This window comes from Drosophila mojavensis, unplaced genomic scaffold (assembly GCF_018153725.1).
Source record: "Drosophila mojavensis isolate 15081-1352.22 unplaced genomic scaffold, ASM1815372v1 contig_74, whole genome shotgun sequence".
Lineage (NCBI taxonomy): Eukaryota > Metazoa > Arthropoda > Insecta > Diptera > Drosophilidae > Drosophila > Drosophila mojavensis.
This window is the reverse complement of record NW_025318899.1, coordinates 9,543,484-9,569,643: the sequence shown is the minus strand read 5'-3', so window position 1 is coordinate 9,569,643 and position 26,160 is coordinate 9,543,484. Positions and strand designations below refer to the sequence as shown.

General features: G+C 45.1%; 9 protein-coding genes across 28 annotated transcripts in view; 4 read left to right on the top strand and 5 right to left on the bottom strand.

Moving 5' to 3' along the window:
- LOC6581968 (ankyrin-3) overlaps window positions 1-1,691 on the bottom strand; it is a 61,492-nt gene extending 59,801 nt beyond the window's left edge. For 10 of the 19 annotated variants that reach the window (XM_044010190.1, XM_044010193.1, XM_044010199.1 and 7 more), the window contains exon 1: window positions 915-1,686. In XM_044010190.1, coding sequence (XP_043866125.1) covers window positions 915-1,436 — 522 coding nt within the window. In that variant the 5' untranslated portion in view covers window positions 1,437-1,686. Of the gene's footprint in view, window positions 1-144; window positions 329-914 lie in introns of those variants that run through there. The other 9 variants (XM_044010204.1, XM_044010205.1, XM_044010206.1 and 6 more) reach the window with 7 other exon arrangements.
- Window positions 1,692-2,415: 724 nt separating this feature from the next.
- LOC6581966 (probable medium-chain specific acyl-CoA dehydrogenase, mitochondrial) lies at window positions 2,416-4,150 on the top strand. The gene is made up of 3 exons (XM_002007643.4): window positions 2,416-2,556; window positions 2,775-3,128; window positions 3,186-4,150. The coding sequence occupies exons 1-3, from the start codon at window positions 2,539-2,541 to the stop codon at window positions 4,074-4,076; spliced, it is 1,263 nt and encodes a 420-aa protein (XP_002007679.1). The 5' UTR covers window positions 2,416-2,538; the 3' UTR covers window positions 4,077-4,150.
- Window positions 4,151-4,180: 30 nt separating this feature from the next.
- On the bottom strand, window positions 4,181-9,016 carry LOC6581965 (tonsoku-like protein). The gene is made up of 5 exons (XM_002007642.4): window positions 8,636-9,016; window positions 8,407-8,578; window positions 5,794-8,352; window positions 5,559-5,734; window positions 4,181-5,501 (listed from the first exon to the last, which is right to left on the bottom strand). Exons 1-5 carry the CDS (start codon window positions 8,904-8,906, stop codon window positions 4,426-4,428), a joined length of 4,254 nt encoding a protein of 1,417 aa, XP_002007678.1. The 5' UTR covers window positions 8,907-9,016; the 3' UTR covers window positions 4,181-4,425.
- Window positions 9,017-9,111: 95 nt separating this feature from the next.
- On the top strand, window positions 9,112-15,505 carry LOC6581964 (zinc finger RNA-binding protein). 2 transcript variants are annotated; one of them, XR_001449121.3, is made up of 5 exons: window positions 9,112-9,212; window positions 9,662-11,112; window positions 11,171-11,689; window positions 12,856-13,045; window positions 14,272-14,359. XR_001449121.3 is itself a non-coding variant. In XM_002007641.4 (5 exons), the coding sequence occupies exons 2-5, from the start codon at window positions 9,675-9,677 to the stop codon at window positions 15,104-15,106; spliced, it is 2,736 nt and encodes a 911-aa protein (XP_002007677.1). In that variant the 5' UTR covers window positions 9,113-9,212; window positions 9,662-9,674; the 3' UTR covers window positions 15,107-15,505. The 2 variants fall into 2 exon arrangements, 1 of the variants encoding a protein (XP_002007677.1); XM_002007641.4 differs by lacking the exon at window positions 12,856-13,045 and adding an exon at window positions 14,531-15,505 and having other exon boundaries at window positions 9,113-9,212; window positions 14,272-14,474.
- Window positions 15,479-16,157, bottom strand: LOC26528239 (MRN complex-interacting protein). The gene is made up of 2 exons (XM_015162168.3): window positions 16,038-16,157; window positions 15,479-15,983 (listed from the first exon to the last, which is right to left on the bottom strand). The coding sequence occupies exons 1-2, from the start codon at window positions 16,086-16,088 to the stop codon at window positions 15,531-15,533; spliced, it is 504 nt and encodes a 167-aa protein (XP_015017654.1). The 5' UTR covers window positions 16,089-16,157; the 3' UTR covers window positions 15,479-15,530.
- A 226-nt stretch (window positions 16,158-16,383) lies between these two features.
- LOC6581963 (integrator complex subunit 9) lies at window positions 16,384-18,711 on the top strand. The gene is made up of 3 exons (XM_002007640.4): window positions 16,384-16,492; window positions 16,578-17,735; window positions 17,799-18,711. Exons 1-3 carry the CDS (start codon window positions 16,412-16,414, stop codon window positions 18,609-18,611), a joined length of 2,052 nt encoding a protein of 683 aa, XP_002007676.2. The 5' UTR covers window positions 16,384-16,411; the 3' UTR covers window positions 18,612-18,711.
- Window positions 18,606-21,849, bottom strand: LOC6581962 (isoleucine--tRNA ligase, mitochondrial). Its single transcript, XM_002007639.4, has 6 exons — window positions 21,641-21,849; window positions 21,316-21,586; window positions 21,046-21,250; window positions 19,785-20,990; window positions 19,397-19,727; window positions 18,606-19,337 (listed from the first exon to the last, which is right to left on the bottom strand). Exons 1-6 carry the CDS (start codon window positions 21,803-21,805, stop codon window positions 18,684-18,686), a joined length of 2,832 nt encoding a protein of 943 aa, XP_002007675.1. The 5' UTR covers window positions 21,806-21,849; the 3' UTR covers window positions 18,606-18,683.
- Window positions 21,850-22,037: 188 nt separating this feature from the next.
- On the bottom strand, window positions 22,038-24,394 carry LOC6581961 (ATP synthase subunit beta, mitochondrial). Its single transcript, XM_002007638.4, has 4 exons — window positions 24,171-24,394; window positions 23,964-24,110; window positions 23,701-23,903; window positions 22,038-23,644 (listed from the first exon to the last, which is right to left on the bottom strand). Exons 1-4 carry the CDS (start codon window positions 24,196-24,198, stop codon window positions 22,118-22,120), a joined length of 1,905 nt encoding a protein of 634 aa, XP_002007674.2. The 5' UTR covers window positions 24,199-24,394; the 3' UTR covers window positions 22,038-22,117.
- A 125-nt stretch (window positions 24,395-24,519) lies between these two features.
- Window positions 24,520-26,160, top strand: LOC6581960. Its single transcript, XM_002007637.3, has 3 exons — window positions 24,520-25,453; window positions 25,504-25,789; window positions 25,894-26,160. Exons 1-3 carry the CDS (start codon window positions 24,639-24,641, stop codon window positions 26,158-26,160), a joined length of 1,368 nt encoding a protein of 455 aa, XP_002007673.1. The 5' UTR covers window positions 24,520-24,638.

Genomic DNA, 26,160 nt, shown 5'->3' with positions numbered 1-26,160 from the left:
ATATTTTATGCACATACATCTGTCTATTTTTGTTCAGAAATTCTTGATTTATTTGGGTCAACTGCACTTTTGATAGCAAACTATATGTGCGTGTATATACATTTATATATTACATAAATCGAGTCCAAGTTGTCAGCGACTTACGCCCAAACTCTGCAGCGAAGGAAATCGTTTCTTCAATGTCTCCATGCCGTTTATTTTTTGTATACGCAAACAAAACACAGACGCTTAAAATTTATATGGAATAAATATATGTATATATATCTAAATATATAGACGAGTAGTCACGCGTTGGCCGCCACCAAGAACCGCAGACAGCGACCGATTCGAGACGTTTTCTAAATTATTTTCGCCGTGCGGCCAGAGACCCATGCGAAGAGCACAAAGAGAATTTCGCCAATTGGTTTTATTTTTAAAACATACACAACAGATTTTAGAGAAGCAAATTATCAAGAAAAAAGCTTTCGAGTGTACAGGATGAATGGGGGCTAATGCGAAAATGAGGCAGGGCTGGGTGTGTTTTGGAATGGGGTGGAGTGTCGCTGGGGGTGCGGGTGGTAAGGTTCTAAGTTCTAATTTTGAAGCTTTTTTTAATAGAGCCGTAAGTGATGCCTGGGAGACGCTACGACGCCAGAGAGTCGTCATGGATTGGCTAATGGCCCAGCAAGGACAGCGTTTGATGGGCTCGATGACTCATTTGGCATTCAGTTATTCAGCTCAAGGATTGCGATTGCGTCATTCAATGGATTGGCAGCTCCACATATACTCATACACACATACATAAAAAAAAGATAAAATATATGTACTTAAATATACAGTTAAGAGATGAGCCACATGAATATGGGCAATTCATAAGTAAACGCGATCATTGCCTGGGCTCTATGGGTGTATATGATGTACGCCTTGGCACTCACCGCACTCTGATGTCCTGTGGGGCAGTGTTCATGCTTATCGTGATGCTGCTTATTGTTCTTGTCACAAAGTGGGGCGCCACCATGCTGAAAGACCAGCTCATGCTGATGCTGAAAGTATTCATAGTGGCCCACATGCTCCGGGGACAACGGCTTGGGTGGACTTTGAATCGTCTTGGCAGCACCTTGAGCTGTCGGATGATGTGATTTCTTGTGGTGCTGCTGATGCTGATGCTGGTGCTGGTGCTGATGCTGGTTTTGCTGCTGTTCTGGATTCTGATGATGGGATTGCTGATGCGACTGTTGTTGCTGATGCGATTGCTGGTGGTGCGATGAGGCATTGCCATGATGTCCGCCATGATGATGATGATGATTGTGTGCCGTGGGTGGCGATGGCATGTTGTGGCCACTGTGTGGCAAATGCGACGAGTGCTGCACGCCTACCTGATGGCTATGATGGTGCGGCACATGACCTTGCGATGCCTCCAGTAGCGTTGGCTGGATGTGAGTCACAAATTGAGCCATGATAAAAAGCACTTAAGGCCTTGCACTTGTTTGATTACGATTTCAAAGACTTTTTTCCACTTAAAATTTAGAGGGGTACATATACACACATATGTATACTAAAAAACTGAGAGTGTGTAGCACCCACTCACACTCACACTCTCCCTCACTCACACATGCACATGCACAAACACAGTGGAACGGGAGTTGGAGACGGCTTCTTCGACGACGGATTAATTTTGCTGTGCGCGTGGACAACCTTTACGCAGGAGCAATGTCAAATGACTGGCCTAGCCAACAGCAGCAGCTATCCCAGTTTTTGCCTTAGATGTGACGGGACTTTCACCTCGCCCTCGTCCTTCGTTGTTTCGCTGCTCGCTTCGGCTCCGAGTCGTGCGCGCTTTTTTTGGGGTGGTGCTCGGTGGCAAAACGGAAGCTTTAACCGGACCAAGTTTTATGTGATGCTGCTACTGCCGCTGCTGCTGACGTGCCTGATAAGAGCTGCTGGCAATAAACAATTGATTTATTTTTGTTTTTCTTATTTTTTGTTGTTGCTTCCATAGCCCAAGCATTGATTTCGACACAGCAGTGAAAGGGCGGCCGCCAGTGCTTCGGGTATATATAAAATATTTTTATTTTTAACATAACCTTTAAGCTAATTTTGTCAGCGCCTGAAAATATACAATACTTTTTTATTTAAGGCATTTAAATAGCGCGCGATTTTTGTTGCATGCAAAACTTTTTGCATAAAAAGCTTTACGTTCGCTTTGATTGCTGAGTTTCGCCTTGGCCTTGGGATCTCATTTGGGGGTGTGTCTCGACTAGAGTGCCAAAGCGAATGAAATTCGCCTGCATGCAGCGAAAGTTTATTGACGCCACTTTCCAACCCACGCAAGCTTCGTGCAAGCTGCAAATTGTTGTTGCTCTGAATTCGCCACAAGTAAGCGGGTCTAATGTTCACATCTCGCTTTGGCTACGCTGCGACGTTTTGTGAGCAACAGTTCGCTCGATTTTTTTAATACGACAAAGTACCTCGGCGAGTCAACATTGTGACCTAAATAAAAACGGAATAATATTAAATATCTCTTAATTTGCAATAAGTTGATAATATATTTGCTGCGACATGGCATTCTTAAATAAGGTTTGTATATATTAATTTGAGTATAAACACAGTTTTATTGACTCTAGCCAAAGCAATGACAGCCGCTGATCATTGGGCAGACATTTTGAAATGCGTTTGAAAGAGAGATAGAGATTTTTCAGATTATTTCTCTTATCTGTCGTGTTTGTACTTTGCCCCTTGGTTGGACTTGTGAACCCACACGGAATTCCGAGACTAATTATTTTGTTTGCTTGTAGCTCGCAGTTCCTGCTATACGTCAGCTGGCCGCCAGCCGGTGCTACGCTGCCGTCTCTCACGTCTCGCCCACCGGCCCGTCCTTTGCTCTGACCGAAGAGCAGCAACAGCTCCAGGAGCTAGCGCGCAAGTTTACCCGTGAAGAGATTATTCCAGTGGCTGCGCAATACGACAAGACCGGCGAGTACCCATGGCCGATCATCAAGAAGGCCTGGAGCTTGGGTCTGATGAACAACCACATACCCGCCGAGCTGGGTGGCTTAGAATTAGATGTGTTTACGACCTGCCTGACTGCCGAGGAACTGGCCTATGGTTGCACCGGCATTATGACTGCTCTGGAGGCTAGCGGCTTGGGCGTAAGTGAAATGACTCCATATTCTATGTATATATACTTAATCACAGCTATATTTTAGCAAACACCTGTGATCCTCTCCGGCAACAAAGAGCAGAAGAAGAAGTATCTGGGTCGTCTGCTGGAAGAGCCTTTGGTGGCAGCTTATTGTGTCACGGAGCCTGGCGCTGGCTCTGATGTGGCCGGTATTAAGACTCGAGCCGAAAAGAAGGGCGACGAGTATGTGATCAATGGTCAGAAAATGTGGATCACCAATGGAGGCGTGGCCAACTGGTACTTTGTGCTGGCACGAACCAACCCCGATCCCAAGTGCCCGCCCAGCAAAGCATTCACTGGTTTCATTGTTGATCGCGAGACCCCTGGCCTAACGCCTGGCCGCAAGGAACAGAACATGGGTCAGCGTGCATCTGATACACGTGGCATCACCTTCGAGGATGTACGAGTACCCAAAGAAAACGTGCTGATTGGCGAGGGAGCTGGCTTCAAAATTGCCATGGGCACCTTCGACAAGACCCGCCCTCCAGTCGCAGCCGGAGCCGTTGGCTTGGCCCAGCGCTGCTTGGACGAGGCCCTGAAGTATGCGCTGGAACGCAAGACCTTTGGTGTTCCTATTGCCCATCATCAGGCAGTTCAATTCATGTTGGCCGACATGGCCATTGGCGTGGAGACATCTCGATTGGCGTGGCGCCTATCCGCCTGGGAGATTGACCAGGGACGTCGCAACAGCTACTACGCATCCATTGCCAAGTGTCATGCGGCCGACATGGCGAACAAGATTGCCTCCGATGCTGTGCAAATCTTTGGCGGCAATGGTTTCAACAGCGAGTATCCCGTGGAAAAGCTAATGCGTGATGCGAAGATCTATCAGATCTATGAGGGCACATCTCAAATTCAACGTCTCATCATCTCAAGGAACATGTACGAAATGGCCAAGGGCGGTGCCAGCAGATAAGATGTAAGGTCACGGTCACAATCATCCTCATTTCACAAACAACGATAAATAAAGTTAATATATAAGTACTTAAACTATTACTGGAAAAGTTGAAAACCATTTGATAGGGGTAGTCATATAGTACATATTATTGCTATAGATAACATACATACAATCTTAGCTAGAAGACACCAAATCGCGAGCCTAAATTGGGGCGCTCGAAAACGCTTGCTGATAAGATACGAAAGTTCTTGACAGTCTGCCCCCTTGGTTCTTCTGATAGGAGTTATGGCTATTTTCGTACGTCAAACATAAAACGGGACATAAAAAGACGTAAAGAACACAAATAACAAAAGATATCACATTGACTTCATCCAGTGCACCAATGCAGATCACTTTCGTCTAAATAGAGTCTTAGCAGACCCTTTTTGCCCCTGGGAGTCAAAGATTTGGCATTGTCACCCCATTTTAACTGCCAAATGGCTGCCAGTGTGGTGAAGGCACCTGGTAAGGAGAATGCCTGCTCATCGATGCTCAGTTCCATGCGCTTGGGCAGTTGTTTCTGTTCCTCCAGTTTCAGCAGGCGAAGATCGTCTACCAGACGTATACAATTCGTGGCCAAAAGAACGCGAAGATGGGGCAGCTCATCGAGCACATAACCCAGGGCGGCTCCACTCAAGCGCTCATTGTCACAAATGTCCAACCACTCCAGCTGCTGTGCCTTGGCCAACTGTTGTGTCATTTTGTAAATATGCGCATCAATCAACCCGCAGCCAGCAAGTTCCAATCGCACAAACCTCTCACTAGTACCGCTCTCGAGTAGCGAAACCAGACGCTCTCCGAGCGCAAATCCACTCTGTTCATCCAATGGCCAACGTACGTAGCTCATATTTAAGTGCTCCAGGCGACAACTATTCAACTTCTCTGTCAATCGGCGCACACTTTGCTGCGATAGCTGATTGAAGCTAATATCGAAACTGGTCAATTGCGTATACGCCAGATCAAAGTCCTGCAGCTCGGTCAACTCACATTGTGAAAGATTCAGCGTTGTCAACGCTCGACCAGCTCGACTAGCACAAAACTTTTGCAAAGTCCGCAGGCTGGCGTTGCCCAGCGGATTTTGGCTAAGTTGTAGCTCCTCTAAGTTCTCCAAATTTTCAATATCCGTACCGCAAAGCAGAGCCTCGAGACCTAGATTACTGATCCCATTACACTTCAGTCGCAATGTCTTCAATTGCAATAATGTGGGCAGCGCCTTGGCCAACTGCTGACAGCCCTCGTTGCCAATGAAATTGAAGGATAAATCTAACAGTGTGAGACGCGCCTGATGCAGCAAGGCCTTGAACAGTGGCTCTGTTTGAACGTGACGTAGCCACAGACTGGACAGTTCAAGTGTGAGTGTACTTTGTGAACGCTCCAACCGTACCTTTATCTTATCGTCGACAGCTGTAGAAGATTGAAAAGTTATTTTATAAACTACCACGATTAATGTGTGCTGCACACCTTTCTGCAATTGATGGCACATTTCCTCATAGCGTTGAGAAAGTGGTGAAATTTTCCAATCTAGAATTGTGGATAATAGCATATTCTGCTCAAGTGCAACGCTTACTGAATCAGTCTCCTCGTAGGCAAAGCCATCGGATGTTTTGAGACGCAACAAAGGCGTGAGTCCAGTTAATCTAAAAATATATTGATATTGTGAGACTAATTCTTTCAATACCTATTCACATCTGCTCACTTATTATAACGTCGCCCTGTCTCTTCGGCCAGCCAGCGCATGTTAATATCCTGTAGTTTTTTGCGCTCAATGGGCACTAGCAGCAGCTCGTCCTGGACTTTGACTTTGAAGGACACAGTGGTTGCCAGCACTGGCGTGGCTTGCACTTTAATGGGCGATGCCATTTTGGACGGCGAGATAAGTAGCTGAATGCCAGCATTTTGTGCACCACTTGTTGTGGAATCCGGTTCCGTGTGCGTGCGGAAGCTTATCAACGAAGCCCCATCAATCGAATCCTCGCCACTGCCCAAAGGACTTTCACTGCGAAAGCGACAAAAGCCGCTATCTAGCAGAGATGCCTGCTGCTTGGGCTTAGAATTACTGCTACTGTTATTGCTGCTCATGCTGGAGGAACGGGAGAGCGTGAGCTTACGCATTTGCTTCTGCCGCTGCTTCGAATTGGCTGCCTCGAGTAACAGCTGATGAGCATCCTGCTCTGGGGGCGTGGCCTGGATCTCCGCATCCCAAGCCAGAGCGGAGTCCTGCAGATTCTCCTTTGAATTAACCGGTCGACTACCAATGCTGCCCGAATTGTACCGCTTTCGCTTGCGCTCTGGTCCTATATCATCGATTAGCCAGTTATCTGCGTCTACTTCATCATCATCCAAGAGCGCGGCACGCTTCTGCTTGACATTGAGGCTCGTGCTACTGCTTGGCTCATCGTAAGTGGCGGGTGTACGATTTGGACGCTTAAGCTGCGCCATCACGTTGCGATATTCCTTGCTAGCGCTTGATGGCTGACGCGGACTGTGTGTCGAGCTGCCTGAACGATTGTGCATGTTAAAGGAGCGTCTAAGGGTGCGTGGCGCCAGCTCAAGCTCCTCCTCTTCAGCTTCTGAAGAAACTGAAGCACTAGAAGATGGCTGGGCATTGGCATTGGTCAAGGGACGTGCCTGTCGCATGCTACATATGCCCACCTTGGAGAGCGTTCGCAGAAGCGTTTCGCGGAGCTGGGCATACTGCGCTTGCTCGCCATCGAGTAGTTGCTTGGATTGCCGCCATTTGTCCAATCCCTCAATACAAGTCTCATTGTAGTCTGTGCGTACAGTTGCATCGGCTCCCCGCTCCAATAGCAACTCGGCCACGTCCAGGTAGCCATTAGCACAGGCATCGTAGAGCGGTGTAATGCCATCACAACTAGTTCCGCCCTTGTCATTGATCGCCACTGTAGCTCCCTTGTCCAGCAGCAGCTCGACAATGTCACGATAGCCGTGGTTGCAAGCCTCGTGTAGAGGCAGCCAACCAGCATGATCGCGTACATTCACCGTGTGGCCCTGTTCGATCAAACGACGCGCCAATTCCAGATTTCCTGCTATGCAGGCTTGATGCAGCTGAGTTTCGCCTTTGTTGTTGCGCTTGATAGTGAGTGTGCGGTTGCCGCGAGTAATGCGCTGTGGGCGGGGTTTGTCGGTCTCATCGAGATCGCTGGCATCGGAATCAGTGAGTGCATCTAAATCCACATCATCCCCCCAGTCAGGTGTGTTCTGCTGCAAAGCTGCAGGCACATCGCTTTCAGCATCCTCATCCTCGTCCAGCTTTGCTGCCTCCTCAGCCAGATTAATTCCCTTGGCCTTAGCCTCAGCCTCTAAGTTTTCGGCTAGCACGGTCATTTTATGCTTTAGCTGAAGCTTATGTAAGCGCACTAAAGCAATCTTCTCCAGCTTTGCGGACGATGACTCATCGGCCTTGGCTGCTTGTCTCAAAGCTTTTTGGTACACATCATGTATTGTCCAGAATGGCTGCGCTAGCAGCTCACAGATCTCCGCAATGCTGCACAGCGTCGTAAATGCCTCCCCTGGCACATCCTGATTAAGCTCATACTCTTTCCACAAATACTCCAGCGCCTTGTCGTACTGTTTGTTATCCTTGTAGGTTTGATAGAGGCTCACATAGATAGGCACCAAGCTCTTGCCTCGCTCCCCGTTTAGTTCCGCATTTTCCAGCATTTTTTTATAGTAGTCGATGGCCTTTTCATAATTCAGCAGATGACAGCAGCCATCGCCTAGTTTCTCGTACAAATCTTTTAGCTTGGCATAGTTTACCGAGCTTGTCAACACCAGCTCATCAAGGGTTTGGCAAATCTTAACCACAACACGCAATGATCGCTCAATAGTGGCACGGTCATTCTCATCGGGGGAATGCTTCTTATACGCCTTGGTCAGTATTTGCTTCACACTGGCAAAGTCTCCAGCACTGATCAGGATCTCTGATTTGGTTATAAGTGTCTCACAGATCTTCTTCACCTTATTGGGCAAACGCTTGGCTACTTCCTGTGCCATATTGCAGTAGCGCAACGCAGACGCTGCGTCGTTCTTCTTACAATTGTAAAGCAAACTCATCGAAATGTAGCACAAGTGGGTCAACTCGAACAAATCGTGAGTTTTGCTGATTTTAATAGCTTTATCAATGTACTCGATTGAGGCCTCGAACTCTTCCATATGCTCTTTCACAACGCCAATGTTAAGGTAACAACGCGCTTGCATATCCAATTGCTCCAGTTTCGAAATCTGACCTGAAAGCCTACAAAATGAATTCTTGTCAATGATTGTAAAAAAGAAAGGAGTCAGCACTTACTCTTTGATTAGCAAAAGACTCCGCAGAAAACTCTTTTCCGCCAGTTTTAATTGCTCCATTGCTCCGGAGGCTGACGTCTCTGATAGACTCTGTCCGTGCAGGAGGTGTACCCGTCCTAACGTTGCATAGGCCCGCTGCTGCTCCACTTTGTTTTGTAGTTTTTTGGCAATTTCTGCCACGACAAGCAATGTTTACGACATAGATATAGCATACATCTGCTACTACTCACTTAGATAATCATTGATGTGATCCTTGGCAGCATCGTATTCACAAAGCAAAGTGAACATTTCGCCCAGCATGCGCTTCGCTTTTGCCGTCTCCAGCTCCTTGCCCATGCTGCTATATATTGCCGCCTCTTGTTTATACTCTTTGGCGGCCTCATTGTATCTTCCCAGTTGATAGTAAAAGTCGCCCAGTTGATTACAGCTGACTGCCAATTGTTCGCGATTGCCATCAATCCGCGCTTTTTCTTTGCGCTTTATGTAGCGCTTTTCATCCATCAAAACAAATAAATCACACAAGTAAACACAAATTTCACAATCTCAATACGTTTTTTGCATCCATCGTTTTGTTTTCGGCGCGAATCAAGAGTGCTGCCACACTGTCAGACATCGCATTTTGAACATATGGATAGGTGCTTTCGTAATCGCACTGATTACAATAGTAATCGGATATCAACTCGACTTCACACGCAAGCAACGGACATGATGAAAGTTTGTTATCGGCACAGTCCGATACTTGTACACACATCACTACTGTCGCCGGTTAATAGAGAGAAAATTTTTCAGCAGTTCAGCAAATTGAAGGTAATTTAAGTGTGCAAATATTTCCTCAAACGCAATTTTTTTTATGTGTATGTAATTGCATTGTTTAGGTAACATTGTTGACTGTGCGTGCGTGTTTCTTGCATATGTGATGAAATGCATTAAAATTGTTGTGCCAGAAAAATCGATAGGGTAAAAAAAAATGGTGGGGGCTTCCTTTCAGCGAGACTGCGAAACATGACGTGACTAAAAGTACTTTTTCATGCATTCTATTAACAGATATAAACGGCCTATTATTCGACAAGCACAAATAAATAAATATCTAGTCAAAGGGAATATTTGGCACAGCAATAAGAAAGTAATAAGGAGTAAATGTAAATGTATCAACTGATTTGTCGATTTCGACAAGAAGGTTGAAGGCAGAAAAAAAAAATTGGATCATTAACTGATTTGCATTGATTGGTAATTTGTATGTTCCATTCGTTTTACAGCAATTGCGTGGCAATGGCGAACAATAACTATGCCGGGTTCAACTACGGCGGCACCCAGTACAACACGGGACAGGTGACATATCCGGCCGTAACTAATGCAACATATGCAAATGCGGCTGCCTATCAAAGTGCTGCTGTGGCTGCTGGCCAAGGGGGTGGTGGGTATGCAGCGGCCGGTGCCGGTGCTGGTGCTGCTGGCTATGGGGGCTATGGTGACTATCGTAGTGCCATGCAGTCGTACGACGCAACCAAAACATTCTACCAACAAGCACCGGCCAGCTACAACACGGCCTCAGCGGCAGCAGCAGCAGCAGCAGTTAGTAAGACACATTATTCGGCGCCGCCGGTAAAGAATCCTAATTCTACACAAAAGGGCATGGGCAAAATGGACAAATCGAATGGAACACCAAAGCCACCTCCAAATGTCGCTGGAGGCAATAGTTATAGTGGCTATGATACGGCGATCTACAATGCGGCCAGCATGTATGTGGCACAACAGCATCCGGGGTCGCAGCAAAAGCCAAACGGCGGCTCCAACAATAGCTGGTATCAACGCAAGATGGGTCCGACAATCCCTGGGGCAGTCGCATTGCGTGGTATGCGCCCAAAGGCTCCGCCGCGACCACAGCAACTGCATTACTGCGAGGTATGTAAAATCTCATGTGCCGGTCCCCAAACGTATCGAGAACATTTGGAAGGACAGAAGCATAAGAAGCGTGAGGCATCACTGAAAATGCAGGCGTCCGCTGCTAACAGCGCCCAGAATCGTGGTAACAACTATCACTGCGAACTCTGTGACGTCACCTGTACTGGCACCGATGCCTATGCGGCTCATGTACGCGGCGCTAAGCATCAGAAGGTAGTTAAGCTGCATCAGAAACTGGGAAAGCCAATACCTTCTGATGAGCCCAAGAAAATGGGAAAGATTAACTTTGTGCCAGCTGCAGGGCCAAATGCAACCACTGCAGCTGCAGCAGCAGCAGGAACCAAGTCTGATCAAGCCGAATCTGATGCAATCGCAGGCGGTGGAGCAGCAGCAGCATCTGAAAATATGGATGACAATATGGACGATTCGATGGGCGAGAACACGGACAACATTAAACCCGTGGGCGGCGAGTACATTGAAGAGGTCAAGGACGATGAGGGCAAAATACTTAGCTTCAATTGTAAGCTGTGCGATTGCAAGTTCAACGATCCGAATGCCAAAGAGATGCACATGAAGGGCCGTCGCCATCGCTTGCAATACAAGCGCAAAGTTCAGCCAGACTTGGTTGTCGATTTTAAGCCCACACCGCGCCAGCGTCGTCTGGCCGAGGCGCGTGCCCAACGAGCGCTCATGTCCTCACATCGTGGTGATGAACATGAAGGAGGCAACTACTGGGATGAGCAGCGCAATCGTCAATACAATGAAGAGTACGACTACAATAATTGGATGTCCCGCAGCTTTGGAGGTAATCCATTTTAATAAGTTGAACAAAATGTATATATTATTATTAATTTTGATCACAGGGGCCCAGCGCTTTGGTCGCATGGGCAATGGACCTCCGCCACACTTTGGCATGATGCCTGGCGGCGGAAATGTGCGTCGTCCGGAGAGCACCGACGATCGCCACGCTATAGCGCGTCATGCTGAAATTTATCCAAAGGAGGAAGAACTCCAGACTATACAGCGCATTGTGTCGCACACAGAACGCGCTCTTAAACTCGTCTCGGATACTTTGGCTGAGCTGCCAACGCCAGCTGCAGGCAGTGATAGCGAACCGGCTGCTAAAAAGGAGAAGGCCGATAAAGCATCGGAAAAGGATGGACGAGATAATCAAATATTCTCATTCCACAAAGAAGCCGACAATGGTGGAAATGTGGTGCGCATCCTGAAGGGTGTCATGCGTGTTGGCTTCTTGGCCAAGGGACTGCTGCTGCATGGTGACACAGCGGTCGAACTGGTTGTTCTCTGTGCAGAGAAGCCAACGATAAGTCTGCTCCAACGTGTGGCCAATGTGCTGCCCGATAAGCTCAAGGAGGTTGCAGGTATGTTGTAGAGCATTTGGCAATCGTCCATCACATACAATATTTACATGCATAACTATATCCCTTGATATATATACACGTATATATATATTTCGGTGTCCATTGTGAATATTGATTGCAAAAACTTTTTCCAGAGAAATGCCTATAAAAAGAGGATGCAGATTCTTAATTTCTCTAGTCCAGAAATCACAAATGTATCATGGATATGTCTTAGGCTCTACACAAATGCTCACACATTACATAACTTCTTACAACTTCACATCTTCTCTTTAGGAAATTTTTGTTTTGAATAACTTTTTTATATTGTTTGTCCAATACGGATAAATATATTTAAATTGTGTAGATTTAGCTAAAGTATGAAAATTTGATGGGCTCGTTACAAACGTATAATACCCTTTGCTTTATTCTTTATACAAAAATAATAATATACCCTTTGCATATTGGCTAAATATTGTGTGGAAGAGAGTTATAGTTTTAGCTCTTAAAGGAACAACATTTACAAGAACATTTACAACATATTTATAATTATATAAAGTGATAAAAATACAAATTCGACAATAAATAAAACTTAATGTGATACCAAGACATATCCATGTCAAAGAAAAATCTAAATAAAACAATCGCGACAAATTGCATAATCAAAAGCAGCAAATCCAAAACTTACAAAACTTCTGCCTGGCCAATTTCACAATGCTGAAACTGAAACAGAAACAGAATGTGAATTTCGCCGAGAGAGTATATGAATTTCGGAGCGCCATAATGAATGCTAGTAAAAGCAATGCGAAAGCAAGTAAACAAATTATAAATTACGAAAGCACAACTAATGTGATGTACTATATTCAATATATCAATTTAGTTTCGTTTGAAATGCGCAATTTGTGTGGAAAAAGTGATATCATTGTTTGAATTAATGTATGTACATACTCTACTACTACTACCTACCACCTACTACTATTACTACTACTACTACTAGTTGTACTACTGTTGAGCCCTGTTGTTGTTGTTGCCGTGATGGATTTTAAATTGTTTGACGACCAGAACCAACAGCAACAAACAGATACAACGAACAACAGCAGCCTAAACAAAGCCGAACAACATCAACAATAGCAAGCAAAAAAAACCAAAACAAAAAATAAAAAATATATAAACGTATTTGCCGTTTTCAGCTTCTCTTCACTGCAGGATTTGAGATTTGAGCCCTTAGCCATATTGAGATGCTATCCACTCACACTACTCACACTCAGGTGTCTGTTAGCCGTCTATAGCTTTCCAAGTCTGCTGCTGCTGATACCAACTGCTACTGCTACTGCATCTGCTGGTGGTGGATAACAATCAACGGATCTCGTAATCGTAATGGTAACACACTCTCTAACCCGCGGATGCCCATGCGGATGCGGAAGAGTTCATATGTGTGGAACAATGAAACTTTAACAAAATGAACAGACAAAACAATCGAACCAAAGGAATATATTTATACAAAGTTTGGGTGCTCGCTCTGTTGTGCTCTGTTGTTGTTCTACTGTACACATATACACACAACGCACACACTTACACACACACTCTCACTCTCATATTTTTCCCCATTCTCCACTTCCAATGCGATGAAACTTTGTGTAAATAAAGTCCTTTGAGATATATATATTAAGCTCAAAGCAGCTATACATATTAATATAAAAGTAAAAGAGCCGACCTGAAGCAATGCGATTGATCCACACAGACAGACGCATAGAAGGCGTACACACTCATGGAATATATAGAATGTGTGTACCATATATGTACAATGATCATATCTATATAGTTTTATCAACCAAAATTGTTGCGCCCCTTGCTAAATGGGCAGCTCTACTAGCTTACTAGAGAATCGATGCCTCTTCAAGCAGCCGTTTTGTGTGTATCAAACTTGATTGTAAAAAAAAAAAAGAAAGAAAAATCGAACGAAAAATTGCGACCGAAATTTATGTTGCGAACGGTGAATGCTGACCGGACCGATGATTAATTGAGTGAGCCGCAAATAAACGAAAAATTTCGGTCAATGTTTTTAGTTTTGTTTGCAAAAAAGCTAACCAAAAATGACAATAAAAAACACAGCCAGCCACGCGCTCTAAGTGGAATTGCAGCTCCAATTTTCCAATTTCAATTTCAATTTTTGCAATTCCGTTTATGAGGCCCAGGTGGAGTTGGCGGTGGTGTCGTCGCTTTAACTGCTGGCTAAACCGGTCCGATCCCAGCACGCAAGTCATTAAACAACGTTAAATAATCGTTCTATATATAATTATACATGTATACATATATATAAAATATATATATATGTTTGTAATATGTACGTTTGCTGGGAACTGAGCGGAATTTATCTGTGGAACGTAGGAAGAAACAAACATTTACATTTTGCTTATGATTATCAGATGTGCACCTTCATGTCTTATATACCTATATATATACTTTGTGGGCCCACACATAGAATTATCTATTGTATCTATCTAACAATGTTTGTCTCTTTTCTAAGCCGAACGTAATTTTTACTGCTTATATTATAGTTAAGTATTGATTGTCACTAACCCATTGCCAAACACTCTCCGTTCTAGGTGAAACACCAGTCAACTATCGCGTTGAGGTGAATGCGGATGAAGCTGCTGTAATAGTGCTCGATGAAGTGGTCGCTGTGAAGATTACACTTACTTCGCCGCTGCTCCGTGAAACCGGCGATACCGTTTCTAAATCCGAGGATGGGGCATCTACATCTGCAGCTGCCGAAACAGACTTTCTGCCACGTGAACCTTGTCTGCGGGTGAGTATTCGACGTCCATACATCTAAGGATTTTATATTTAATGCTTGTATAATAGGCACTCGCTGATTTGCGGCATGCCAAATGGTTCCAGGCACGTGCTACCGGACTCCAATCTTGTGTGATGGTTATTCGCATATTGCGCGATCTTTGCCAGCGCGTTCCGTCGTGGCAATCGCTACCACAATGGTCGTTAGAATTGCTAGTGGAAAAAGTTATCTCATCGGCTGGTTTCCCCATCTCACCCGGCGACTGCTTGCGACGAATTATGGAGGCTTTGTCTTCGGGCTTTTTAATCAATGGTCCCGGCCTGTTAGATCCATGTGAAAAGGATCCAACCGATGCTCTGCAGCAGCTCACCAAGCAGGAGCGTGAAGATCTCACTGTCTCGGCTCAGTTATTCCTGCGTTACATTGCTTTCCGTCAGATGTTCAAAGTGCTTGGCATGGATCAACTGCCGGCCATGAAGTATCCAATGCGCCCGTGGCGCATTAATCGCAAGCGACGCCGCTCATCAGGCAAAGCTGGTGCACCCGGCGGTGAAACAGATCCTGCCGACATCGAGGAGACTGGCTCCGATGAGAAAGTGGCTAAGAAGGATATAAGCGCAAGTGCTTCAACTGCCACAGCCTAAGTGCTAAGCAATCAGCAATAGGAATACATAACCGTCAGCAAATATAACAAATTTTTTCTCAATCTAATTGCGCTCTAAAATGCGATGAATAATAACTATAACACTTTCACACTAATTAAAGTTGGGCACGAATATTGATTGTGTCCATTAAATTGCCCTATTTGAAAGCAACAATAACATTAAATACAATTCCCATACTAACAATATTTAACTCAAAACAATTAGTTGCATTTTTCTATACTATGTAAAAATTAATGCAAAATGTAATCGATTAGCCGTGGAGGCGTTGATCCTCTATAAACATAAACTATAAATTCAACTGCCTCCACACCGCGTTTCAAACATTAAAAAAGATAAAAGAACAATTACAAATTTTAATAAAAATACATTAATTATAAATGCTTTATTTTATGAATCCTATTTGCTACAGAAAGTTTTGCCACTTTGAGTAGGACTTGGTGTTAGCTACAAAATCGGTTTGTGCTTTACGTTTATTGGAACCGCTTTTCTTTTTGTAAAAAGAAGTGTTCTCGGGCTCATCTAACTCTTTGGGTTGAATATGTCTATTTGAACCAGAGCAAGTGCCTGCAATCGGCTCATCGATGTACTCTGACCATTTGCTTGAACCTCCAGAGCGGTGCGATGAGGTCAGTTGATCTCCCAGCTCAACCAATGAACGGTCCCTTAGGTTTTCTTCGTGTACCTCCAATATCTTACGTTTTTCTTGTGCTTCCTTGCGTTCTCCACAATCCAGATTTAACTGTTGCACCTTTGCACGGCATTCAGCACCGGAACCGCGAAAAAATTCCTTTTGCACCACTTGTTTTACACCGCATACCTTACATTCCCATCTATTTGCCTTTTTAACTATATCCACCTACATAATTAATTCGTTCTATTAAATTTTATAAAAAATGGCTGAGTATCATACCTGATATAAACTGCACTCAACACATTGTAAAACGCGAATTTGTTGAGACATATTTTGTGTTCCAATGTTTTTAAACAAACGCCGCTATATGCGTATTACCAGGGATACCACATTATTTTGTTTGATGTTAATCTGAACAGCTGATTCGAAGATGGCTCTGTTATGAGAATGTTAGCATCTGCCACTATTTATATATATATATTAAATTAAAACTTTACTTTGCATTCTAGCTGCATTTTTTTTAGCGCTAACTCATTATTTCTTACTTAATAATTGTTTACATTCTAATTCAGCTAACTGTTAATGAGTTGAAAAACTTAATGTTCGAAATGGCCCTCGCTGTTAATAACATTTCTGGTGAATGTTATATATATATGCGGAACGCCAATTGCTTTGATTATAATCAAATAGCCGCACGGCTTCACGGCGACTGGCAGTTTTTCAAAATGAGATTGGTATATAAGAACCACCTGAATAACAAGTGTTATCAAAGGAAATGACAATGTAAATTATTCTCAACTTTGTGTTCTATCTTTATAGTATTGCCTCAGCGGTGATTTGGCAAAACCATGCTACATCATCACATTCAAAGGACTGCGCATAATGCTTGACTGTGGTCTAACGGAGCAAACTGTGCTGAATTTCTTGCCACTTCCCTTCGTCCAGAGCTTCAAGCTGTCCAATTTGCCAAATTTCGTACCCAGCAGCGATCATGATCCCCAAATGGATGGCGAGCTAAAGGAGTGTTGCGGCCGCGTGTTTGTAGACTCGGTACCGGAGTTTAATTTGCCCATGGACAAAATGCTTGACTTTAGCGAAATAGATGTAATACTTATCTCCAACTATCTAAATATGCTGGCACTGCCGTACATAACGGAGAATACGGGCTTTAAGGGCAAGGTCTATGCAACGGAACCAACACTTCAAATTGGTCGATTTTTCCTCGAGGAACTTGTGGATTACATCGAAGTGTCCCCCAAGGCATGCACGGCACGCCTGTGGAAGGATAAACTCCATTTGCTACCCAGTCCGCTGAGTGAGGCTTTTCGCGCTAAGAAATGGCGCACTATATTCAGCCTAAAGGATGTCCAGGGCAGTCTCTCCAAGGTGACCATAATGGGCTATGATGAGAAATTGGATATACTTGGTGCTTTTATAGCAACGCCCGTCAGCTCAGGTTACTGCCTAGGCTCCAGCAATTGGGTACTTAGCACTGCGCATGAGAAGATTTGCTATGTCAGTGGCTCCTCGACGCTAACAACGCATCCTCGTCCCATCAATCAGTCAGCACTCAAGCACGCCGATGTGCTAATCATGACGGGATTAACACAGGCACCAACAGTCAATCCGGATACAAAACTGGGAGAACTTTGCATGAATGTGGCGCTCACGATAAGAAACAATGGTTCAGCCCTGATACCCTGTTACCCATCCGGCGTTGTCTATGATCTGTTTGAGTGCCTAACACAAAATCTAGAGAACGCCGGACTCAACAATGTGCCCATGTTCTTCATATCACCCGTGGCAGACAGCTCTCTGGCCTACTCCAACATTTTGGCCGAATGGCTGAGCTCGGCGAAGCAGAATAAAGTCTATCTGCCCGATGATCCCTTTCCGCATGCCTTCTACCTGCGCAATTCCAAGCTGAAGCACTACAACCACGTCTTCTCCGAGGGCTTCAGTAAAGACTTTAGACAGGTGAGTTGACTCTTAACCAAAGCACAACTGTTTAAATGTCATCTACAACTGTTTCCATTACAGCCGTGCGTTGTCTTTTGCGGTCATCCAAGTTTGCGCTTTGGCGATGCAGTGCATTTCATTGAAATGTGGGGCAATAATCCCAATAACTCGATTATATTCACGGAACCAGATTTTCCGTACCTGCAAGTATTGGCGCCCTTCCAGCCGCTGGCTATGAAGGCTTTTTACTGTCCCATCGACACCTCGCTGAACTATCAGCAGGCCAACAAGCTGATCAAAGAGCTTAAGCCGAATGTTCTAGTCATACCGGATGCATACACAAAGCCGCATCCCACGGCACCGAATCTATTTATAGAGCAGCCTGATAAGAAAATCATAACTTTCAAATGCGGAGAGATTATCAGATTGCCATTGAAACGCAAACTTGATCGCATTTATATTGCCTCAGAGCTGGCACAAAAGATCACGGCACGTGAGGTGGCAGCTGGTGTATCACTTTCCACTCTCACAGGCGTGCTACAAGTGAAGGACAAGGTGCACTGCATCCAACCGTGCGCAGACAGCATTAAGGATGAGCCCGGCACAAGCGGCAGCGGCCTTAATGCCGTGGCGCCCTCCAAAGAGGATGTACTCAAGAATATCAAATACGAGTATGGAACCATCGATGTGGATGCGCTTATGAAGCGTTTGGCTCAAGATGGTTTCTCCAATATCAAAATGGATCGCAGCGGCGGCAACTTGACTCTGCAGCTAGTCAATGAAGACACAACCATCAAATTCGAGGACAATGAAACTCACATCATATGCGGCGGCAAGCCAACAACGCGTCTCAAGCTACGCGACACGCTTCTCAAGTGCTTACAGAGCTTCTAACAAATCCTTTTTTATTAATATATAAAACGTATTACCTTTTACATAAATGACCTACACAACAATATTATTAAATTAATTCTTGGCAGATAATATATCCGAACATCTGCTGCAAATCACATGATCTACAATGCTAAAGCGTCGACAACGAGGGCAGAGCGATACATCCAACGTTTCCAGCCTAACCATAGCTGTATCCATTGACAAGTCTAGCTCAGACTCAACTGTGGCACTGCCCACTTGCAGAATCTCACAGAGCTCTGAGTTCGCAACTGGCACATTCAACTGACCATGCAATGCGGTGAGCAATTCCAGTTGTTCCGGTGAGCAGCATTTAATGCTCACGGCGAGATGCCAGCTATTGACATCGCCTGCCTGTTGGTTGACAAGCCGTTTGATATCCAAAGCTGCATTTACTATTCGGCTAGCTTGGACATTTCTCCAATCCTTGTCAGCTTGCACTGCCTCCTCGTGAAAGGCGCTGCCAGTCGGAGCGTAATAGCTCCAACTCTCCTCAGTTAGATACGGCGCTATGGGCCACAATGCCTTACAAATCTGCCTGTAGCACTGGGTGAGCGTGTAGCGAATATCCTGCAGCTCCTGCTTGTTGCCACAGTACAGACGATCCTTAATCAAATGCACATATATGCTTGATACCTGATTCGCAATGAAATTCTGAATGCAAGCCACAACGCGATTGTACTCATAGGCATTATAGAGCTTCTCGATCTGTGGCAATTAAGGATATTGAAATATTTGTTTTTATACTGAACTCATTGTAGACATACCTCCTCCTCGAATTCCACCAGGCTATGCAAGAGGTATTTATTCAAATAGCTATCATTTATGGACATGCACAGCTTCTGCTCCTTCTGATTGATGACTCCGTTGAGGTACCGTAGTGTTCCGCGCACCTTACTTAGATTCTCGGCTGCCTGCTGCATCAGCTTATCGCTGACTGTGATGGACATGTGTTGAGTGCCATGCGACGCTACCCACCAACGAAGGACATCGGTGCCATATTTTTTAGTTATTTGCTTGGGCGAAATGACATTGCCCAATGACTTCGACATCTTATGTCCCTTTTCGTCCACTGTAAAGCCATGTACAAAAAGAGCTCTGCAAGAGACAAATTAATATGGATACTTTGAATTAGTTTTGATAGGACCAACTCACCTGTAGGGCGCGCAATTGCGAGCAGCTATGCTGGTTAAGAGCGACGATTGAAACCATCCCGTGAACTGATCGTAGCCTTCCAAATACAGATCAGCTACTTGTTGTGGCTGATCCTTTAATACCGCAGACCAAGTACTTCCCGAATCGAACCAAATGTCAAATATGTCGTTGCCTCTGCAAAGCTCCTTTGCCTCACAACCCAGCTGCTTTAATAGCTGGTCCGGCAGCAGCTCTTCCAGGGACTTGGACCACCAAAAATCCATTGAGCCCTCGCTTCGCAATAGCCCACACAGGTGCTCAATCAATGCACCATTGAGCACCACCTGGTTGTTGTCTCTCTTGTACAGCACAGGGATGGGCACACCCCAGGCACGTTGCCTTGAGATGCACCAATAGGGCCGCTTGTGCAGTTGAGTCAGCAGCGCTTTTTTGCTGGATTCAGCATTGACACGGGGATAGATTTGCACACGTTCCAGGGCGGCAGCTGCAGGCGCCTTCAGTTTATCCGTATTGATGAACCACTGTTCGCTTGCTCGGATTATCACTGGTTGCTTGGTACGCCAGTCAATTGGATAGGAATGCTCGAACTGGGATGCATGCACAACGTCATCGGCAATATGTTGCAGCACCAGGGGATTTCCCTGCGCCAGTACTGACTGACCACGCAGGAATTCGGGAGCTTCCTGAGTATAGATGCCCGATTCATTAACGTAACACTTAACGGGCAACTTGTTGGCCAAGCTAATCAGAAAGTCATCTGGTCCGTGAGCCGGAGCTGTGTGCACCAAGCCCGTGCCCTTAGTATCCTGCACATGCGTAGCCTCAAAGAATGGCAGTTTTCCTTGTGTTTTGTCAATGGGATGCTGATAGCTACAATCCTTTAATGTGCTACCAGGCAAGCGTTCCACAACCTCACACTTCAGCTGCGTGCTGTTCTCAAAGTCAGCTACCAGCGCTGAGGCCATAAGGTAAAGTTCATTCGGGTTGCGATCTAACAGCTTGACCAGCACGTACTCCAACGAACTATTATAACAGATTGCTTGATTACTGGGCAGTGTCCAAGGCGTTGTTGTCCACACTAGCGCATAGACTTGTTTTCCCTGAGCAGCCTCAGCAGCAGCTAAGCCATTTAAAACGAAACGTAAGTAAACAGAAGGGCTAACGAATTTCGGATCATACTCCAGTTCCGCCTCTGCCAGAGCAGTTCTATAAGAAGTACGATTAAGAGAAACGATAATCAATTAATTTAAGATATGCTTACTTGGAGGAGGGTGACCAGTAAACAGGCTTGAGATCCCGATAAACAAGTCCGCGCTCGTACAGACTGTAAAACATTTGCAACTGGTTTGCAATAAACTCTGGCTTGAAGGTCAGGTAGATTTGCTCCGGCTGCCAGCTGGCCAAAATGCCCCAACTGCGAAAATCCTCCTTTTGCGATTCGATGGCCTCCAAGGCAAAAGCACGCGCTGCACGTGATGGGAAAGAGTTATACAACTTGACAACTATGTAACCTCTACACAGGCAAACTCACATTTTTGCCGTATTTCCAATGCACTCTGCTCGCCCGTCGCAGCGCTCGTTGCCTTCAACTCAATGGGCAAGCCGTGACAATCCCAGCCGGGAATGTAATTCACTTGCTGTCCATGTGCCACGCGCTGACGCAACGTAATATCCTTGAGTATTTTGTTAACAGCATGACCCATGTGCAGCTGGCCATTGGCATACGGCGGTCCATCGTGTAGCACAAAAGCGGGCTTACGTTTGTGCTGTTCCTGGTACTGGTAAGCGGACGCAATCTTATGCTGTAAAGAACATTTAATCAATTTTAACTGCAATGCGCTCTAGCTCTAGCTCACATCTAGAATTTCTCGTTCCAGTTCCTCGCGTTTGGGTGCACTTAAACGGTTCGGAAACTTGGTTCTGGGCAGGTTTATGGTATCAGTATATTTATTGGCATCCTTTTTCACCGGCTTCACAGAATAAAGGCGTATGCCCAGGCGAAATTGAACCGCACGAAACATTCTGTACGTAACCAAAACAATTTAGCCGGTTCAAATAAAATCAGCTGTTCGAACAGCTGATTACTGTTCGACAGACTGCGCACCATATTTAATTTAAAAAAAGAAAATCATATTAACTGACATTAAAGAATAAAAAATAATTCATAATATTTATTATATTTACTAACAAGTTTTCTTCATTTTAGTTAATGCAAATAAACAAAAAATATTTATGAATTTCAATCAACAGTCATTTATTTGTAAAAATCTATATTTTCATCGAAATGGTATAAATTCAATTGCAATGATAATTATTATATGGTAGCAGAAAATCTATTTCTTCTTGTCTTTGGGATCATCTTTCTTGTCCTTGGCTTTGTCATCTTTTCCTTTTTCTGGTTTCTTTGCATCTTTAGCCTCTGCCTTGGGTGGCTTAGCGTCGGCCTTAGCTTTCGGATCGGCCTTAGCTTTCGGATCGGCCTTAGCTTTCGGATCGTCCTTAGCTTTCGGGTCTTCTTTTCCTTTCTTGTCATCTTTGGGCGCTTCCTTGGGTTTGGGGGGTCCATCGGCGGCCATGCTTGTTGCCAACTGATTTGCTTTGGCCAGAACTTCATCAATGTCCCCGACCATATAAAATGCTATTTCCGGTATGTCATCGTATTCGCCATTTAGCAGCCGCTTAAACCCATCCACAGACTTCTCTACAGGCACTAGCTTGCCGGGAGTGCCAGTGAACACCTCAGCGACTTGGAATGGCTGAGAGAGGAAACGTTGCATTTTGCGAGCCCTTGCCACTGTTAGCTTGTCCTCCTCAGAAAGCTCATCCATGCCAAGAATGGCAATGATGTCCTGCAATGACTTGTATCCCTGCAGTGTTTTCTGCACGGCCCGGGCGACATTATAGTGCTCGTCACCCACAATATCGGGATCGAGAACACGGGACGAAGAGTCCAACGGATCCACAGCTGGATAAATACCCAATTCGGCAATTGGGCGGGACAGTACAGTAGTTGCATCCAAGTGGGAAAACGTAGCAGCTGGCGCCGGATCAGACAAATCATCTGCCGGCACGTAGACCGCTTGCACGGAAGTAATCGAACCATTTTTAGTACTGGTAATGCGCTCTTGCATGGTGCCCATGTCTGTGCCGAGCGTGGGCTGGTAGCCAACGGCGGAGGGTATACGACCAAGCAGCGCGGACACCTCAGAGCCAGCTTGAGTGAATCGGAATATATTATCTATGAAAAGTAGTACATCCTGACCATCAATATCCCGAAAGTATTCAGCAATAGTTAGACCAGTCAACACAACCCGACTGCGAGCGCCAGGTGGCTCATTCATTTGGCCATAGACGAGCGCCACCTTCGACGTATCATCCTCTAGAGAAATAACTTTGGTCTCGATCATCTCATGGTACAGATCGTTGCCCTCTCGGGTACGTTCTCCGGCACCAACAAACACTGAATAGCCGCCATGGGACTTGGCAATGTTATTGATGAGCTCCATAATTAGCACCGTTTTTCCAACACCAGCTCCTCCAAAGAGACCAATTTTTCCGCCCTTTACATAGGGTGCAAGCAGATCAATCACCTTGATGCCCGTGACTAAAATCTCAGGCTTTACGCTCAATTCCTCCAGGAGTGGAGCTTCATTGTGTATAAATGAGTAAAACTCGCTCTTTATCTCGCCGCGCTCGTCTATTGGATCACCCACCACGTTTATGATGCGACCCAATACAGTTTTGCCCACAGGCACCCTAATTGGGTACCCAGTATCAATGACTTTCTGTCCACGTTTGAGCCCGTCCGTGGAATCCATAGCGACGCACCGGACAACATTGTTGCCTAGATGATGAAAGACCTAGTTGTCCTTTCGCTTTAAAAAAATATCTAATTACTCGAATAAACAAATCTTACCTCTAATACTAAACGACCAATAGGGGCGTCTTGTACTTCCATGGCATTCAGCACTTCTGGCATCTCATCAGGAAAGTAAACATCGATTACTGGTCCAATGACAGCGTGAATTATGCCCTCTCTACCTTTCCCAACCAACTTTGACTTATCTCCGCCACCTTCCTTTCCACCTTTTGCGCCACTTTCACAAGAATCTTTTGTGCCTGTTCAAAAGAGGTTATATTAAAGTTAGCGATCGCCAAATATTTGCAATTTTCACTTACTTTCCTCATCCGGACAAGACTTATTACATTTGTCGTCATCATCCTTCAGCAGCGGTGTACTGTAAAGGCAACGCCTCTGCAATGAAAAGTTAGCCTTTGCTGGTTGGCCAACTTGACGATTTACCTTAAGGCCGATTTTAGCGCAAGCTGCAAATAATAAATTTAAACTAACCTCACATGAAGAAAGCGAAAAGTCTAAAATCTTACCCGTTGCCAATCTAGACAAGATCTGCATTTTTAACAAATTAAGCTTTATTATTCGACAGAAAAAAATGGATATTCTTTAACAAGATTTATTATCTTTTAATTGCTTTTAATTAGATTTATTTTTTATTTCTCAGCACAGTTTTATTTGCAACTGACTCGATTCTGTTTGCAAATGAAAGTTTCTCCTTCTGTGACAGCTTCAATTTGATGTTTTTCCAAGGACTACTGAGAATAATCCGTTAGAGGTTGAACCAAGTACTTAAAACACGATAGGTTCATCGATAAGCATAAGTTGTTAGCGAAATACCGATAGGTTAACAAAATAGGGAAATTGATCGATAAGTCTATAAATTCTAACGGAAATTTCAAACAATATAGGTTTCAGGTTTGGTGAGCATGGGTAGTTATTAGTTGCTATGCCAACGGCTGACTTGTGTTGTGTCCACAGAAAAGTGAATTGGTTGCAGAATGGATGTACTTTCGCATTATAGCTCTCCTGTGATCGAATTCCCAGCTGCACAGCCGCTAGAAAAGCAAAGTGTGCTGGTAGACAATTGCACTGGCACGGATCCTCCGCCACCCCATTTAGACACGGCTACCGAGACACAGCAGAAGCAGCATGTGGCCACACAAACAGAGCAAAGCTGCAGCAGCAGTAGCATTAAAAATGTGGAATATGACGAGCGTGCCTTGGCCAAATGGCTGCGGCAGATCTGTCCACTGGTCGAGCAGGAATTAAGTCAACCAACGCCACTCATGGAGGAGCAGCAGTCAAATCAGGTTACACTGCAGGAGCAGCTGCAAGTGCACGCTTACCAGAAGCTAACAATGAGCAGCATTGAGAACTCGCAAGGATTGGCCATTTGGCTGTGCGTGCATACCAACAATGCGCCCGTACTGGTGGTCACAACTGTGGCACCTCACGACGATTGGTGCGAACATATGGAACAGCAACTGAAACTCTTTGTGCCGCAGCGTATGCCCCATGGCAACTTTGTTGTGTACTCGGAGGCCAAAGCTTTGCCTCTCAAATCGTGTTTGCGCAGCCTTTGCACAAATAATTTTAATAAGAATATCTTTGCCGGCGCCACTATGGATGGAGAGCTCTTCATTTGGCTGTACGAACAGGCAACAGCGGAAATCAAACAGTTGCACAACGTCTCCTCTACACAAGGCGCTGCTGTGGCGCTCGATTGGGTCACGGAGCAACGCCTGCTCGCCTGTTATGCTAATGGCACAGTGCACCAATGGTTGGTGACTCAACAAATGACCTTGGATTGGGAGTAAGCTAACAGCAGATAATATAAAAACGTTCTATAGATGTGTTCTTTAGATATTCCTTGCCAACTTTAGTTGGTGCAGAGCTAACGACCATGGTGTCTCTCGGCCTGGACGACTTCGTGCTGGGTACTAATAGTGGAGGCGTCTACCGTTGCTGGAGCTCAGGTCGGCAGCCAGCCTTAGATAGATCCAGCAAGCAATTCCAGTTGCTCGCACTCCGCAAGCATCGTTTCATGGTATCCACGCTGCTGAAGACGGTAATGGATGGCCACCAAATTGTGGTCAGCTGCGATTTGAGTGGCCAGGCCTACTATCACGATATGCGACACGAAGAAGAGGTATGTATGAGAATATCTATATATACATATATATATATATGTATATGTAAAATATATATATATATGTATACATATATGTAAAAGCATGTTTTATTCTTTTATAGGACACTGCGCAATTGATTGTGCAAATTCCGTTGCCTTTCAAGAACGCCATCGCCTGCAGCCGTGATGCCAACATCATCTACTGCCCCAGCAATGACGGCGCCTTGGAGTATTACAGGATCAGCGATGGTGCCCATGCTCACGCAAAGGGTGGCCTACGTGGTCGGGGACACTTCATACGCATCAGCGACAATGGCTGCTGGTTGATCACAGGCCTCTATGGAAATGAGTTTCAAATATTCTATATTGAGAGTAATTTAAGAGAGTAA